This window comes from Clupea harengus, chromosome 20, assembly GCF_900700415.2.
Source record: "Clupea harengus chromosome 20, Ch_v2.0.2, whole genome shotgun sequence".
In the NCBI taxonomy this organism is placed as follows: Eukaryota; Metazoa; Chordata; class Actinopteri; order Clupeiformes; family Clupeidae; genus Clupea; species Clupea harengus.
In genome coordinates, this window is record NC_045171.1 from 9,604,127 (window position 1) to 9,619,457 (window position 15,331).

Consider the following 15,331-nt stretch of genomic DNA (forward strand, 5'->3'; position numbering starts at 1 on the left):
TTTGTCTGTTTTATTATTAGGAGCATTTTTATGATTTTCATAAAAGTAATAAAGAATGTAGATGTTCTCACATAGAGGTTCTTCAATGAGAAATTAACGGAGCTCTCTGTAGACCTGAATCTTTGATAAAGGTTACAAAACCTTTCTGCCCTTTGTGTATTGTGAAAACTCCCTTCTATCATCAAACAGCAACTTGGTTTCTCACACATGAAAGCTTCCATAACCAATATCTAGTATATTTTGCAAAAGGGGCGATGATATTGTGATACAGTTCAGTCATATGAATGCTATGGATGTTGGTTGCTGTCCGTGGTCCTGTAGTTTTGCCTGTAGTTCTGGCTCCATGCTGTGCACTCATAATGGACACTGCTGCATTGTGGGTGGAACATCCTCTCAAGTTATAAAAAAAAAAGCCAGCGCTGCTTCCCTGAGAGACTTGGGGGCAAATGCAACACTAAAAATGGATGACACATATCATGGCAACAGGCAAATCAAGCTCACAACAGACATTATTTATTTTATTATATTTATGTTATCATTTTAAAACATCATGGTTTAATGGTCATCGGTTCCACTGAGGTATGTGCAATACATCCATGCATACAATTGCAATCAAATCTATCCAAGAGGAGTAACTGTAGTATAGAATTCCAATCCTGTTGAACTGGCACATAATGTATCAGTGAAGAGGGAAAAAATGTAAAGCCTGTTCTACGACAGCAAAGAACACGTCTGCACCAGTCGATCCTGGCTTTTTAACCTCTCATTACCACCATCCTCCCACATACCTTCCTCCTCCACCTCCTCCTCCTCCTCCTCCTCCACCTCCTCCATCATGCTGTCCTCCCATGCAGTGGCAGGCAGCCCCCCTCTCGTTTGGCGTTGCAGTCACAGCTGTTTACCAGGCCTTTCAGTAGCAGACCTGCCTCCATCTAGGCGACCAACCGGTTGCTAGGAAACAGCTATCGGTGGGAGACTGTTATTGGCAAAAGCCCGGGAGTTGATGGTGAGAAGGAAAGCAATAGAACATGGAATCCCAGGGGCAGGCCGTGCCTCGCACAAATTTTGCAAGATAAATAAATAACCAAAAAGGCCAACCTGAAGGGGCTCTTTGACAAAATAAAAAATAACATAGAACCATTTAGCTTTCAAAGCCCTCCAGGTTTAGCTTGTTATCATAAAATGTGGATGACTGTTTCATGGCATGTGCATCTCGTTTTCCCTTCTCCTTTTCTCTCTGTCTTTTGGACTGGATGCTGTTTCGTCTAGCTCTGTGGCTCTGAGGTGGGCATGTTATTGGACCTGCAACATTATGAAATCAGTTCAAGCTCATATCGAGATTTCTTTTTCTTAGACCTCCACATCACCCATGATTATGACAGACAGGAATGCTTTTGACAGCATTCTATGACATATGCAATGAATAATGATTTTAATAGTGCACAGATGACTAATTTTAACCAAGCACTGTGTAACCTGTTGCCATCTAAACTACGTCATTATTGGTCCTTCCTCCCCAACCTCACAGCAAGCCCCCCCCCCCCCCCCTCAGTGTGCCTCAAGTGCCTCTCTTTACCCTTTGTGTCTCACAGATAATGTACATATTGTTTGTGATGAATTGTTCTACAGGAGAGGGAAAAAAGCTGTCCTACTATGAAGGCATGATATTAATCACCATAATTTGCAGCTGATTAAAGAGAGGGCGAGAGTGCGAGAGTTTTTTCTCTCGTTTCAACACCATGCATTTACAGCCAGGTTGAGCCTGGTTTCCAGGGCAACAGAAATTCAGAAGCTTTCAGTACTCTGAGCCACAGTAAAAGCCCAAGGACCTCCATCCAGGAAGATTCTTCTGGAAACTAATCCTTGTTTTGTCAAACACGCGAGGGGGAAGAGAGATGGAGATGGAGCTGTGAGAAAAAGCATGCTTTTGGGTGCAGAATATGTAACACGTGGATCGTGTGAAGGTATGTAACATTTATGGTACTCAATGTTCATCAGATTTCACTGAGGAGTGCTGCATCTGTGCTTGATTAGTGATCAAATCATCGCTCAAATGTGCCGTAAAAAATGTGTGCTCGTTCGGTCATGATGAAATTCCTCTGCACTCAGCAGATCTCTGTTAAAGATGGATTTATATAATTTGTGGCTTAAGGTTCTGTTTTCATCAGAGGAGCTGTGTGAAACTCAGGGGAACTGTGTGCATTGCAATGCAAGTATCAACAGTTGGAAAAGTGTGCCGATATAAATGATTTATGCACAGCCATGCATGCATAATGAAATGAGCAACATTTGGATAAGAGTGACTTGCTGTTCTGCTTTGCGTTGCAGGTCTTTGTTTAGGGGTGAAATGCTCTCCTTCGATTGAGTGTTTAATCAGATGCTGTTGTCTGTTGGCTATAAACACACATCTCTACAGGGAAATCTCCGAGCAGTCGTGACAGTAGTAATGACCGTGTTCAAATAGTGTGGCTCCTTAATGACAGTGCAAAAATCAGTATCATTATAGCACTTAACAAATCACAGTTTGAGATTTTTTTTTTTAATGAAACGAAGAGATGCTGTTTTCATTTCTTGCATTGGAATGTTACAGTAGCTAGATTGGATCAGTTAAACAGTTTATTGATCTTTCCAGGTGAATGATTTCTCCCTCTTCGACAACTGAAAGTTACAGTATCTAGATTTGATCAGTTAAACAGTTTATTGATCTTTCCAGGTGAATGATTTCTCTCTCTTCGACAACTGAAAGCCTCAGTGGTGCATGAACATGGGAAGCCTTAAGAACCCAGAGGAGGACCACCAGTGCCACGACGTCTTACTGGAGAGCCCCATCCTAACCAACCACAGCCAGTGGCACGCTGACTCCAACTCCAACTCCAGCCCCGACCTCAACAGCGAGAGCGACGCTGCCAGCGACTGCCAGACTTCGCAGGGCACTCAGGGCTTGGACACGGGTATGGCGATGGATCAACTGACCTCCCCCTCAGAGAGCTCAAAGGTGAGTGGCAGCAGCACCTCCCCCTCCCCCTCCCCCTCCTCCGAGGAGGAGGCTGACCAGGTGCGATCTGAGCTCTCCCACGGGCTTGAGTCGTGCCAGTTTGATCCCGTGCCAAGTCTTAGAGAGCCGCTGTCAGGGGTGGACCTGAGCCCATCGCACGTGTCAGTAAACAGCGATGACCGACCTGATCAGCTGGGTGATGGTGACGATGATGGTGACATTATGTCAGGCCAGTGCGACCAATGGAGGGAGGGCAGCGGGGGAGAGAAGAGCTGTCCACCAATCAGGCGAGACGTCAGTCAGGAGATTACCATACTGGTGACCAGCTATGACAACTGTGTTGAAGACGAGGAAGAGGAGCCGGAGGAGGAGGATGTTGGCGAGGAAGAAAACGAGAGAGGTGGGGAGCCTGAGAGGTCGAACTCACCGAACAACATCAGAGAGGAAGAGCCGAGAGCCTCAAACCGAGAAGTGGTGGCCATAGAAGGCTCCGAGGGGGCTGGGGAGGGCTTCATTGTAGTGGCCAGCCTCACATCAACAAGTGAAGTGGAGAGGCCCCAAATAGTTGGCTCCAGCTCCGTGGAAACTGGCAGAGACGGTGTGTCTAATGTCCAGCATGAACAAGCTGAGGTGCACTATGGTAGCAAAGAGTCTACTGATCCCATTAACAGCAAGAGTTCAGGTTGTTTACAGAAAGCCCAGTCTGAGGTTCAACAGCCCACGGAAGCAAACAGTCCACTCAAGGGTGATCTGAACACAGACCCCAGCAATCAATGTTCTGAAAAGTCCATTCACACAGATGCTAAGCCCACTGTCTCTGGTAATGCCAATAAGAATAAAGATGTGGAGCCACTGTCTAGCACAAACAAGACCCAGAGCAGTGAATCGACGGAACGCCTCCAGAAAGTCAAGACGCTGGATCTCTCCAGTGGCGGGTTTAGTTCGTCTCTCGGCAAGACGGTGCAGATGCAGTCCAGTCTGGAGGTGGCGTGCCACTCTGTGGCCACCAGTCCCATGACTCCACCTGAAGGCTCTGCTGCATTTCTTTTCCCATACTCCTCAGCCAAAACAGGCATGGTCAGTGCCAACACTGCAGAGAACAAGGAGTTCAAATCAGTGGCAACTGCCCCGATGAGTCCCCAGAACTTAACTGCCCCAGAAGCTATACCCGAAGCTCGCAGTGCTGGGGTGGAGATGAGATCGGTAGCAACTGCCCCGATGAGTCCCCTGAATTTAACTGCCCCAGAATCCATCCCGGAGGCTTGCACAGCTGGGGTAATGATGCGATCAGTGGCAACTGCCCCGATGAGCCCCCAGAACTTAACTGCCCCAGAGGCCATACCCGATGCCCACACAGCTGGGTTAGAGATGCGATCAGTGGCAACTGCCCCTATGACTCCCCAAAACTTAACTGCCCCAGAATCCTTCCCGGAGGCTGGCACAGCTGGGGTAATGATGCGATCAGTGGCAACTGCCCCAATGAGCCCCCAGAACTTAACTGCCCCAGAGGCCATACCCGATGCCCACACAGCTGGGGTGGAGATGCGATCAGTGGCAACTGCCCCTATGACTCCCCAAAACTTAACTGCCCCAGAATCCTTCCCGGAGGCTTGCACAGCTGGGGTAATGATGCGATCAGTGGCAACTGCCCCAATGAGCCCCCAGAACTTAACTGCCCCAGAGGCCATACCCGATGCCCACACAGCTGGGTTAGAGATGCGATCAGTGGCAACTGCCCCGATGAGCCCCCGCAACTTAACTGCCCCAGAGGCCATCCCCGAGGCATGTAAGGTTGGGAGTGTGAAGACACGTGTGAGCTTGGAGGTCATGTGTCACTCAGTAGCAACAAGTCCTATGACACCACCGGAAGGTTCTGCAGTTTTCCTCTTCCCATCCTCAAAGCATGTGGAGTTAAGATCGGTGGCAACTGCCCCCATGAGTCCTCAAGGCCTAACTGCCCCGGAGGCAATCCCAGAGGCTTGCACAGCTGGTGCGGAACAGACTGCCCCAGAATTCCTGCCCGAGCCCCGGGAGTTGGAGGCAGATGGAGGCCCTCAGGAGCCTCTTGAACCCCTGCAGGATGTATGCTGGGATGAGAAGGGCATGACGTGGGACGTGTACGGGGCGGTGGTGGAGGTGATGGTGCTGGGGACGGCCATTCAAAAGCACCTGGAGAAGCAGGTGCAGAAGCACCACAAGCAGCCGTCCTCTGGCACCGCCTCCCCCACCCAATCCCAAACCCAGACGCAGACCCAAAACGAGTCTGTGGCCGAGGCCCAGAGTCCTGCAGATGGGGCCTCCACACCCGCCACAGGCCTGACCCCCGCCGGTTCCCAGAAGAGTCTGAACCAGAAAGAGAAGAATGATGGCGTGAAAAGGAACGGGCGGCGCAGGAATCCCCTGAGGGTCCGTTTCCGCCGATTCAAGTGGCCTAGCTGCTGTTCCCGCTCACGGCCAGAGGAGGTGCTGTGAATTAGAGGTCAGGCCTCACCAAATCTGTGCAGTTTCATGCCACACAACCACACTGCTCTTGAACATTTAGAACTATGTGTCTTAGCAAACTACATGTTAATACAACTTTCTGACACCATTTTATTGATTCTGTCGAGAACCAGAAAGACATGTCTGTCAACAAACATTTCAAAAGAAGCTAGAATTTCTCATTGCTTCAAATTTTTTGTCTTTGGATTAGATTTGAAACTGAGAGACAGAGAAGAAACGAATCAAATGAATGAGCAACCCAAGAGCAAAGAATGTCCTATTTTATACGTGTGGAAAACAGGAAGTTCTCAAAACTTACAATAGAAATATCTTGCTCATGTTGTTAGCTCAATGTGAATCAAATAAGGTCCATACCTGCTTCAATGTGAAGGAAAGAGCATTCTGTTCTTTTCAACACCATCACACGGTACACTGTGTACACAGCATACTCAGCCGCCCAGTGGCCCACCAGCACAGTAGAGGAGTTCAAATGCTAGTCATCAGCTTTGATATCAAAGCTATTTTGTTTCCCTGAGCACCATGACATTTTACAGAATTCAAGTGAGGATTTGTGTCGATGTGCTTTGCTTTTAGGTTTGAAGTGCCCATATTCAAAGGGCTCACACATCTAAAGCCAAGTGGAGCTCCGATGTAATTGCATCCAGCCCAGCAGTAGTTGACTTCATCGTATATGTTGATATTTTGTGATGCCGCAGATGTTACATTTGGTGCAATGTATTTGTGTATATGATTACATTTCAGACATAAAAGAGTATAGGGAAATAATGGAAAGCAGTTTATTGGATAAATATCATGTATGTGTTGACACATTTGTGTACATTTGATTCTTATTGTACAGAGAGAAATGAGCCCATGATTTCACTTGCACACAATGGCGCGCATTCAATCTGTTAGATGCATATGATATGAATAGGTTCAACTTAACAGTTCACTTGCACACAGTCAAGTCACAATTCACAGTCATAGTGAATCAAAGCCCACGTTTAAAACGTGACATGATTTGACCAAACTGCTGTGGCACTGAGAATTAATCAAACCTTAGTTGTAAAATTTCTTTTTTTTACTGTCATATTTGTTTGCTGTATATCTGTATTTCAAAATTAGTTCCATATTTTTCACATTCCTTTAAAGAGGATTGTCAGGGAAAGCCTCAAGATTTGTTATAGCTTCGTTTAAACATGACCCACAATTTGTACAAAAATCATATATCAAAGTTCAAAAGCTTGTTTTAAATTACAATACATCTTAGAAAATAAAATAAAATTGATTTACATGTGCCATAAAAATGGCTTTATTTACCTGTGCTTGTTTCATGTTTTTCTGCTACCTAGCAATTCATCTTAAAGTACACTGGATAATCTCATAATGCACTGAATACTTCTGGGAAAGTGCACTGTTGGCAATAGGAAATTTTTATAACGGAGTCATGGCGGGATCCATCTTGGCATGGCTGCCTTTTCCTCAATGTGCAAAAGGTTCTTCTAAAAGCAGAGGTTGCGTAAGCTACACGCTATTACATGAGGACACAATGGTTGGATCTTAGCCTCCAGCCACTGCCCTGACTTTTGGACTTCAAACGGGCCAATTGCTTCAATTAAAATGTATGCCTCAAATCCAAATCTGGTTGGTTTTGTGTTTTGTTTTGTTTTGTTTGGTTTTGTTTTGTTTTGTTTTGGGGGGGCTTGGTGGGCACTCCAGGTGGTATGAGTTGAAGTTGGCATGTGTGCCCGTGTGGTGTCAGTCAGTCAGAGCTTCACAGGTCTGTGGTGCTGAGAGCAGGGTTGTCGAAGGTCAGGGACGGGGTGTCTTCTTCTCCACCCTTCCTCTTGCCTCTTTGAGCGAGTGCTGCTCCCAGTGGCTCGTAATAGTGTTGGCTGTTCTCTTCATCTTCCTCCTCGATTACCTAACGGAGGATATTTACAAACAAACACACACACACGCACACACACATACACACACACACATAAACAAATAAACAAACACACACAGACACAGGTGCGTGCACACACACACACGCACACACACACAAACACATACACACAGAGATGCATAGGTAATGTGTGCGGGCACACACATGAAATATGCAAGCATAAATAAACATACACACCAAAATGACAAAAAGACAGACATGAGAAAGAAACACAATATCATTTTTTTAGGTAATATCTGATAATGATTTCTCATCCATTGTATTATGTTTAATACATGAAATCATATCACACAGTTGATTGGACTTTTCTAAACTTAAACTCTTTACCATCATTGGCATAGTGTCTTTCTCACTCATATCCATGTTGTAGTCCAGGGAATTAAGGCTAAAAACGAAACAGAACACCACAGAAAATCAGAATCTCACAAAGTAACAACATCTTAATGTAATAAGATAGATATACAAGATACTTAAGGAAAATTACCAGTATAGACAATTGATTTGATGGCTTGAAAGAAAATCAGATGAGGTTTAAAATAATATTGAAAATATAAATATACTATGCATTTGTGTATACATTGTGCGATTCTGAAAGCCACAGCACAGGGAGGCTACTGAGGGATTATGGGATAGATAAGGGAGATAGAAGGGCTTATCAGGGAAGTTTACACAGTCTGACATGTTTTGCATGGACTATGAAGCCCTGCTGTTCTCTGTGTTAATTAGGGAACGCTGTGATCGCCATCTGTGTTTTCCTGCCTTGCCTTAGAAAACCACAAACACCAATGTTTTTCAACATTAAACAATGTTGTCTGTATTCATGTCAGAGAGTTTTGTTAAAATACTTGCTACTTGCAACCTTCCAAGACAAGACAGGACAAGATCGATCAGGACAACGATAACAAGTTTAAAGTACAGGAATCTTTTCCGAGTATCAGCCTTTCTTCCTCAATTGCTGTCGGATTTCTGGTAAGATCCATATCAAGCTCCTTTCCTGGAACCTCACTGACAGTGAATGTACTTTGTGAGCGCTTGGTTTAATTGTGGTCAGATTGCTTTCCTGATTGCTTTTTTTTCAGATAAGGTTGACACACTGTGTGATCACGGTCACGTCGCAAAAGCATGTCATACAAATAGAAAAGCTGTGCCACATCTATTTAAAGGATTAATGCACATTGGCTTCAGCCCCTGCTCTGCACAACCTGGATCTGTCAGTGTTGGAGTCCTCCTCGTCGAAGCCCAGATCTGTGGTCGTTTCGATGTTGAGGTTGAGCACCGGGTTCGCCCTGCAGAATACAAACACCCCATGACCTGTCAATCACTCACATCAGAACTATCCAAGATCTTTGGGCCGAGACTCTGAAACACCAATGTAGCACTTAGGACGGTCATAATTGGCTTTATCCATCACCGTTGAGATGTGACTGACTTGTGACAAGTTATGACTGTGTTGTGTGCTACGTGGCCATTTAAGACTTTAGGCCCTGATTTGTAGCAAAACAAAGTCATAGAATTCCTGTTATCATCATCTTATGATTGTGAACTACCATGACTCACCCTTCCATTGTATACTTGTTGGTGCCGGGAACGACTGGGCCAGATTTCTGGTTTTCCGATATGGACATCGTTGCGGAGTTCATGGCCTTGGCTGCTTTGAGCTTCCTCTGATAGCTGAAAGATCACCACAAACCAGTTTACATGTGAGAATCTTTCTCACACACTTCTGTGTGATACAGGTGATGTATGAACCATACATTACCGTGTACTCAAACAAACACTCACTCTCTCTCTCTCACTCTCTCTCACACTTCCTCTTTGCTTACTCGAGTAATTATGTGTGTTTTTGTCTAGGCGCTGCAGTCACAAGTACATGCGTCCACAGGTCAGTCCCAAACTCCTATCTGATGGAGATTGAGTGGTATGTGTAATTAACCTGGCTCAGTGCCCGGAGCTAAAGAGATCACTCCTGCACTAGGGCGGCATAAGCCTGCTGGCACGCTCACATAGGCTACATTTAAACACAAGGGGATTTAGACAGGGACAAGGCCAGGAGGTCTCCACTACGCTCTCCTCTGCTCTGCTCTTGAGACCTTGGACCCAACACCAACATGGACAGCATATCCTAATGGCAGAGAGGCACTGTATGAAAGTACTCTCCTCTCTCTCTCTCTTTCTCTCTCTCTCTCTCTCTCTCTGTTTTTCTCTCTCTCTGTCTCACTCTCTCTGTCTCACTCTCTCACTCACTCACTCACTCACTCTCTCTCTCACTCTCACTCTCTTTCTCACTTTCTCTCCGTGACCATGCGCAAATCCACAGTAAGCTGTTACAGCTCCATGTTGCCATAGCGATGAAGATGTTTTTTCCACACAAAGCGCGTTATCTGTGCTTGGAATATACAACCTCTGTGCCATGCATAATAAAGAACCATAAAGACTCAGGCCACACTCAGATACTGCCCAGCCGGACTGAGATAAACCAAACTGGGGTCATTAGCAGAGGGTGTGTGGGTGCTTTTTTCTGATATCATCATTTCATGGCAATAAAACACAGCACAGGTACAAACATTCTTACACTTAAACTCATACATGCGCACACACGCACATGCACACATGCACACACGCGCACACACACACACACACACACACACACACACACACACATACACACACAAAAACACACACACACACACAGACACACACACACTGTCTGTGCCATAGTGAATTCAAGACTTACTTCCGCCTCATGAACACCAGTAAAGTCGACGTGACAACCAGCACGATCACCAGGCCTCCCACTACTCCCAGCAGGAGGAACATCTCCGTGTTGTCTTTTCCTTGCTTGTCCTCAGAGCCAGCATTCTGGACAGGGAGACCAGGGAGAAGTCACAGGAGCACAGAGTCAGTTTAAGTCTATGTATTTGTAGTGTGCTTAACAATTTACATTGTCTCAAAGTGCTTTACTAGGCCTATGGCCCATACTACAGGTTGAGAAAATGTTCAGTGAGAAGCCTACATTTTTATTGAAAAGTATGTCAGAAAATATCAGACAATTTCCTCCAACATAATATTAAATACTAAACTAAATGTGAGATGTGTTTCAACAGTCTCTCTTTTTTGGTCTTGTTGGGGTACATTTGTAAGTAAGCTACAAGCTAAGATCATCGGCTTGACTGGCTTAGACTGTCTAAATGTCTCGATATGGTGAGAGGTTCTTTTTCTCAGACTCACCACTCCTGAGAGCCCCTGCCCTAATAGAACATCCCGGTACTCTGTGTTTCCGTTGCCATTCACCATGTTTAAAACAGTGTCATGTTGCAGGGCAGTGCCATTAGGAAAGATGAAATAAGCCTCCACAATAGTTAAGGCAGCAGCCCTGACATGTAAGACAAGAGAGAAAACACTGATGAATGACTAACAGCTGATTACAAATACTAATGATACTGATTTAGATTAAATATGTCAGATACATATTTAGAAACCAATTGTTGGTGAGTGATTCTTAGATATAAACACAGGAGGACGAACACATAACGACTTCATGTTGAGGTCTTGCTTGACACTTTTTCAACTCCAATAATATGTCACAGTGTTTTTGCCACCTAGTGGTGAATATTTACCATGACAATGCCTAGGTAGTGTTTTCCAAAATGAACAATAAATGACCACTTACTGTATATGTTCCTCTTTGATAATAGAATGATTGTCTATTATGTAATGGTCTACACGGCCACATGATAGTTTTAATTTCTGTAACCATGTCATTTTTACAGTGGATGAATTCTTTCCATTTAATTCACATGCAAATACAAAGGCAAAAACAGTGAGACTGTTGAATATCGAGCCATACTGAATCGTACCTCTGTTCTGTTTGTCCAGAGACCTTAACAATATGAACTGTTGTTCCAGTGGATGACTCAAGCGCCCTAAAATTCAACAGAATTAACACAGAAATCAGGGCACCACAGCAGATCTTGTATCAACAGTTTATGCACACTAAAATGCATAACAACACATAACAACATCAGGTTTTGAAAGGAGACAAAAATCACCAATTTCTTAATGGGCAGACACATGGGAAAATATGTAGAAATGTGTGTTTTTTCCCACCCCAGTTGGCATAAGTCAAACATTTTCCTACCATTTGATATTTGCCTGGTTATTAGCAAAATCTTCTACAGTAGATCGGAACTCCAGGGACACTTTGAAACTCTGGTCGACGGTGAAGATCTACCACAAACACAAACAGCAGTGAATTACAGCAGAACTCCAGTTCCGTAAGTCCTGTGTTACATTGATGAAAGGTGCATGATCAGATGGATGGATGGAGTGTTACATTGATGTATGGTGCATGATCAGATGGATGGTGTGTTACATTGATGTGTGGGGTGTTACATTGATATATGGTACATGATCAGATGGATGGGGTGTTACATTGATATATGGTACATGATCAGATGGATGGTGTGTTACATTGATGTGTGGGGTGTTACATTGATATATGGTACATGATCAGATGGATGGGGTGTTACATTGATATATGGTACATGATCAGATGGATGGTGTGTTACATTGATGTATGGTGCATGATCAGATGGATGGTGTGTTACATTGATGTCTGGGGTGTTACATTGATATATGGTGCATGATCAGATGGATGGTGTGTTTCTTAGGTGTGACAAGGAGAGGGATGGTTACCACAACTTCTGAAGTTGAACTCAGTCCTCCGTTGTCCTTCACCTCAACCGTGATCACATATCTCCCCTTCATGCTGGCGGACAGACTCTGGAGAGATCTGTGGAATGGGATGGACAACATGGATTTAAATCCAAGTTTTAGCTATTGTCTTCAAACTGTTTCTTACAGCAAAGGAAAAGAATAGAGGTGTTGGGGTCAACAGAAGACATTTTAAACATTTGTTTGGGATGTTTCTTTGGCTGTTTGGCCTTAACAGCATCAACTCCTTTTTCAAGGTTTACTTCATAACAGTAAGGCACATTTAACAGATGAGAGGTCTACTTTGAAATTCCACATCTAAAAGCTGATGAATGGTTCACATGTCAAATACTTTTTAGAATGATTTACTTGAGGTGCTGAACTTGTTACCGTATTATTCCAGTGTTGTCTGAAGGTGTTGGTGGCTGGTCCACCTTGAAGATTTTGTCAAGGCCTTCAGTCTCGTTATTGTTGTTGACGAACCTCACTGCTAGCACATTGAACGTTATGATGGCGTTCTCCCCTGAGTCCCGGTCTGTTGCCTTTAGACGCAAAATATAGAAAATGGCAATTCAGGGACCAGAGACACATCCCAGCAGGCATCATTAGAAAAGGCAATAACCACGGCAACAGTGATGAGTTGATGTGAACTCACAGACACGCTGGCCACAGATGTATCTTTGTCTGTGCTTTCGGCAACAACAACTATGGAAAAACACAAGGTTCTTATCAATTACCTATTCTTATCTTACAAGAAAACAGGCTGTATCAGAATGAGGAGAGGAAGTTGATGTGTTACCAAAGTTGGGTTGTGTCTGGATGAACTCTGGGGCGTTGTCATTTATATCTTCGATTCGGACAGTAATTGTCCCTGGAAATACAGCATTTATTTTAGATCTCATCTTCTTAGAAATGTAAATAAATCAAATTGAGACCAAAAGAATCCATAGGATATTAACCGGTTAATTCATTAGTCAGCATTTGGTAAGCACATATTCCAAAATGTCAACTTTTTTTCAGCATCTTTATAAACTTGCGTACTCCCTGTGTATCAAGCCAAAGACTTAAACGTAGAATTAATAATGAGATAAAAAATAAATATAATAAATAATGAAAATTTCTCCTACCCTCACTGCTATTCTTGCCAAGCTCTGTTAAAGTGTCAGTCACTTGCACGTGCAGGATCACCTCGTGGCAACTTTCATAGTCAACCACATACTCTGGGTTGATCTTCACGTTCCCTGAAGGCTCCACCAGGAACCACTCCTCCTGGCAAACTCCAGACTCATTGCATGGACACTCGGTGCGGAGAAGTTCATATTCAAGCAGGTGCACGGTGTCTTTATCGTCACCCACAATCTTACCAATCACACCTCCGTCTACGGTGGTGTTCTCTTTCATTTCTATTACTATGCCCGTTTTTAAGCTGGGCGTCTCGTCATTGACATCCAAAACTTTCAAATTCACTGTGGCTGAGTCTTCTTTCCTGTCCAAGTCCAGAGCCTGCACTTTGAAGGTGTAAGTCTTGCGGGTTTCATAATCTAGCTCGATGTCCTGGTCCACGCTGATGTTCCCCCAGTAGCCTGTGTTGTTTGGCGCTGGGACGCTACGGACCGAGAAGGTCCCAGAACTGCCTCCGGTGATGCTGAACGAGATCCGGTTGTTCATTTCGGTCTGGTCCTCGTCTTTGGCCAACACAGAGTTGATAAAAGCACCTACGGGGGGGGGGGGACGACGACGACAATATGTTATCCAAGGAAATCCAAGAGTCAGTGAAAACACAGTCATGACCTCTCCTAAGGCGTAGTGCAGTTAGGTCTGCAGAGTAATCTGGAGGACCTACCTTTCTCACTTTCTTTGACTTCAAAGTCATACTCTGGAAGACGGAAGACGGGGCTGTTGTCATTGATGTCCTGAAATGAAATAAGAAAAGGACGTTTTACGTTTACTTCTAACGTTTATGTCTGCGATGCATATATAAAAGGACAAGACTCCATCTAACTATTGTTAGTAGATAGAGAAACCCTAAATAGCTATGCTACTGAAATAGGGATAGAACTGGCTCATACAGGGAAAGGTAAATAAACAAATAAAATAAAATATTACTTACAAATTAAGTAAACAGACAAATAATCCTATCATTACCCCAACATTGATTTCCACTCTGACCCAGGTTCCAAGGGGGGGTATTCCTTTGTCATAAGCAGTCACATTCAGCTCAATCACTCCATTTAATGCAGGGTCCAGAGCCTCCCTGTCCAGGGCGTCTGTCATTTTTAAAATACCAGTATCCTTGTTAATTGTGAAATCGTGACTAAATTCACTTTCGACAATTTCATACTCGATCTTGCTGTTGTCTGTGCCAGGTTGATCATCATCAATAGCCTGTCAAAGGAATAAGATCAAGATCAAGATCATCATCCACAAACTTTTGAATACCAAATAAACCATATATCTTATGCAAGAGTATAATATTATTTCTACATACAAATGTCAATTGAATCTCAACTATTTCAGTTTTTTTTTTTTTTTTTAATATGTCTAGTCTATTACGTCTTTAATTAATCATACTTTCAAAAACGGCACAAGCTGCTGTGTGATTATCATGCTGACTTGCCATAAAGGAACATTTCAGAGCACCTTTCATCATGCATACACTAAAGTACGTAAATGGTTACTCAGGACTGGTTGAGTGCGGAGTACTGGATAACACAACATTTGTAGAAAGTAACGCACGCTGATGGTGTAGGTAATATAACACAAAGCTGGCAAGCGACAACAGATGTAACTCTTCAAACAGTGAAAACCCCTTGTCCTTAGTCCTAGATTATATTTAATCCCACCACTTCTTTACCTTTTATTCAGAGGGCAGGCCCCAGGTTGTTGAGTCAAACGTCACTCACCTGGATTTGAAATTTAAGGTCAACACCAGGACCCTCGTTGACAAAAGCAATGTACGACTCTCTGATAATTTTTGGTGCGTTGTCATTCTTGTCCTGGAGCGTGATCTCCAGGATGGCAGTGCCAGTGTTGTTGGCCTTGTCTTTTGCCTGCAGATTGGCAGAGTAAAAACTGCGGCCCTCTCTGTCCAGAAGGTCACCGTTTTTAACTGTGATTCTTCCAGTGCCTGGGTCGACGTTGAAGAACTCCAACCTGAAAAAAAAAGAGAAATCAGACAACATATCCCAAAG

At 44.0% G+C, this 15,331-nt stretch overlaps 2 protein-coding genes across 2 annotated transcripts in view; one reads left to right on the forward strand and one right to left on the reverse strand.

Moving 5' to 3' along the window:
* The first annotated feature begins 1,561 nt into the window (after positions 1 to 1,561).
* LOC116225144 (G protein-regulated inducer of neurite outgrowth 1) lies at positions 1,562 to 6,404 on the forward strand. Its single transcript, XM_031586864.2, has 2 exons — positions 1,562 to 1,964; positions 2,714 to 6,404. Exon 2 carries the CDS (start codon positions 2,759 to 2,761, stop codon positions 5,465 to 5,467), a length of 2,709 nt encoding a protein of 902 aa, XP_031442724.1. The 5' UTR covers positions 1,562 to 1,964; positions 2,714 to 2,758; the 3' UTR covers positions 5,468 to 6,404.
* LOC105903055 (cadherin-related family member 2-like) overlaps positions 6,260 to 15,331 on the reverse strand; it is an 11,475-nt gene continuing 2,403 nt past the window's right edge. The window contains exons 4-19 of the mRNA XM_031586865.2: positions 15,044 to 15,293; positions 14,286 to 14,525; positions 13,984 to 14,053; positions 13,268 to 13,855; positions 12,940 to 13,011; positions 12,796 to 12,845; positions 12,531 to 12,682; positions 12,123 to 12,219; positions 11,566 to 11,654; positions 11,285 to 11,350; positions 10,656 to 10,800; positions 10,162 to 10,286; positions 8,985 to 9,098; positions 8,630 to 8,713; positions 7,755 to 7,812; positions 6,260 to 7,400 (exon numbers count right to left, since the gene is read on the reverse strand). Of these exons, the coding sequence (XP_031442725.1) occupies positions 7,251 to 7,400; positions 7,755 to 7,812; positions 8,630 to 8,713; positions 8,985 to 9,098; positions 10,162 to 10,286; positions 10,656 to 10,800; positions 11,285 to 11,350; positions 11,566 to 11,654; positions 12,123 to 12,219; positions 12,531 to 12,682; positions 12,796 to 12,845; positions 12,940 to 13,011; positions 13,268 to 13,855; positions 13,984 to 14,053; positions 14,286 to 14,525; positions 15,044 to 15,293 (2,350 nt within the window). The 3' untranslated portion in view covers positions 6,260 to 7,250. The remainder of the gene's footprint in view (positions 7,401 to 7,754; positions 7,813 to 8,629; positions 8,714 to 8,984; positions 9,099 to 10,161; positions 10,287 to 10,655; positions 10,801 to 11,284; positions 11,351 to 11,565; positions 11,655 to 12,122; positions 12,220 to 12,530; positions 12,683 to 12,795; positions 12,846 to 12,939; positions 13,012 to 13,267; positions 13,856 to 13,983; positions 14,054 to 14,285; positions 14,526 to 15,043; positions 15,294 to 15,331) is intronic.

Bases quoted from the DNA above. Each gene is read 5' to 3' on its own strand.
- LOC116225144 (XM_031586864.2), top strand. From the start codon at position 2,759: ATGAACATGGGAAGCCTTAAGAACCCAGAGGAGGACCACCAGTGCCAC.